The sequence below is a fragment of the Etheostoma cragini genome, unplaced genomic scaffold (genome assembly GCF_013103735.1).
Source record: "Etheostoma cragini isolate CJK2018 unplaced genomic scaffold, CSU_Ecrag_1.0 ScbMSFa_2327, whole genome shotgun sequence".
In the NCBI taxonomy this organism is placed as follows: domain Eukaryota; kingdom Metazoa; phylum Chordata; class Actinopteri; order Perciformes; family Percidae; genus Etheostoma; species Etheostoma cragini.
Window position 1 is genome coordinate 279 of NW_023266476.1, and position 1,459 is coordinate 1,737.

The 1,459-nt window shown below is 48.6% G+C and overlaps 1 protein-coding gene across 1 annotated transcript; it reads left to right on the forward strand.

Moving 5' to 3' along the window:
* The first annotated feature begins 324 nt into the window (after positions 1–324).
* Positions 325–1,096, forward strand: LOC117940374 (elongation of very long chain fatty acids protein 6-like). The gene has a single exon (XM_034865684.1). It carries the CDS (start codon positions 325–327, stop codon positions 829–831), a length of 507 nt encoding a protein of 168 aa, XP_034721575.1. The 3' UTR covers positions 832–1,096.
* The last annotated feature ends 363 nt before the right edge of the window (positions 1,097–1,459 follow it).

Here is a 1,459-nt window from a genome sequence, read left to right on the forward strand (position 1 = left end):
CAATCAGTGGAAGTTAATCGGGTTAAAGGTGCAGGTCTAAGACCTCTAAACTAACGGGGGGGGGGGGGGTCATATAAGCTCTCGCTAGACGGAGAAACTTACACCACATCTTGAAATTATTCAACATAACTTTCAGATAATAATAATAAAGAGGAAAAGCCCCAAAAAATGTCTCGTCCCAACTTATATTTATTCAACTATTAGTCCTTGTATTTTATCCTAGTATTACTTCATGTATAGTGTTTCCTAGTATTTCATTATGTTTATAGTCTGTGCTGTGACTGATTTTGCTGCTGGAACACTGTGATTTCCCATTTTATTGAGATGAATAAACCTACATCCATCTGTCCGTCCAGCGGCGTCTCTGATTGGTTGTTGTTGTTGTCTCCAGGCGACACGGCGTTCGTGGTCCTGAGGAAGCAGAAGCTGCTGTTCCTGCACTGGTACCACCACATCACGGTGCTGCTGTACTCCTGGTACTCCTACAAGGACATGGTGGCGGGGGGGGGCTGGTTCATGACCATGAACTACTGCGTCCACGCGCTGATGTACAGCTACTACGCGGCGCGCGCCGCCGGGCTGCGTGTGCCGCGGCCGCTGGCAGTCCTGATCACCAGCGCCCAGATAGGCCAGATGTTCATGGGCCTGACGGTTAGCGGTCTGGTCTACCGCTGGATGCAGACCGGGGACTGCCCCTCGCACCTGGACAACATCACCTGGGCCTCCCTCATGTACCTCAGCTACCTGCTGCTCTTCTCCAACTTCTTCTACCACACATACCTGCGCCGCCAGGACGCCATCGCCAACGCCAAGACCTGCAAGGCTGAGTAGAGACTATCTGACCCACTGGACCAACACCAAGACCTGCAAGGCTGAGTAGAGACTATCTGACCCACTGGACCAACACCAAGACCTGCAAGGCTGAGTAGAGACTATCTGACCCACTGGACCAGCACTAAGACTTTTTCACATCCCTAGAAACCAGAATGAAGTAGTTTTGTCCCAGAATTGTCTTCAGGAAACTGTCCAACGCCCTGTGTCTGTCTTGGAGCGTCTCCGTGACCCTCCAAGTTGGAGAACTCCTTTTCAAGGGTCTTATCCCTAAAACCTAAAAGACGTTTTTACGGCATGGAGGACGTCTTCAATCCGGACGGAAACCATAACAAATCCGTCTCTGGACTTTATATCGGAAAATTCAAACGATCGATTTAAGACAGAAAAACAAGTTGTTTTTAAACCAAGCGCTCATCTTTTATTCATTTAGAAATGTGCATTTTTAAATCCAACAAACTGAATAATTTCTCTCATCCTGACGATCTGTTTATTTTAAAGGAACATTTAGAAAATCTTCAGATTTTAGTCCAGTAACATTTGTGTCGATGGTCTGGCTCGGCCCTAACCCCTCCCTCTGAGAGCAGGGTCTGGCTCCGCCCTCACCCCTCCCTCTGAGAGCAGGGTC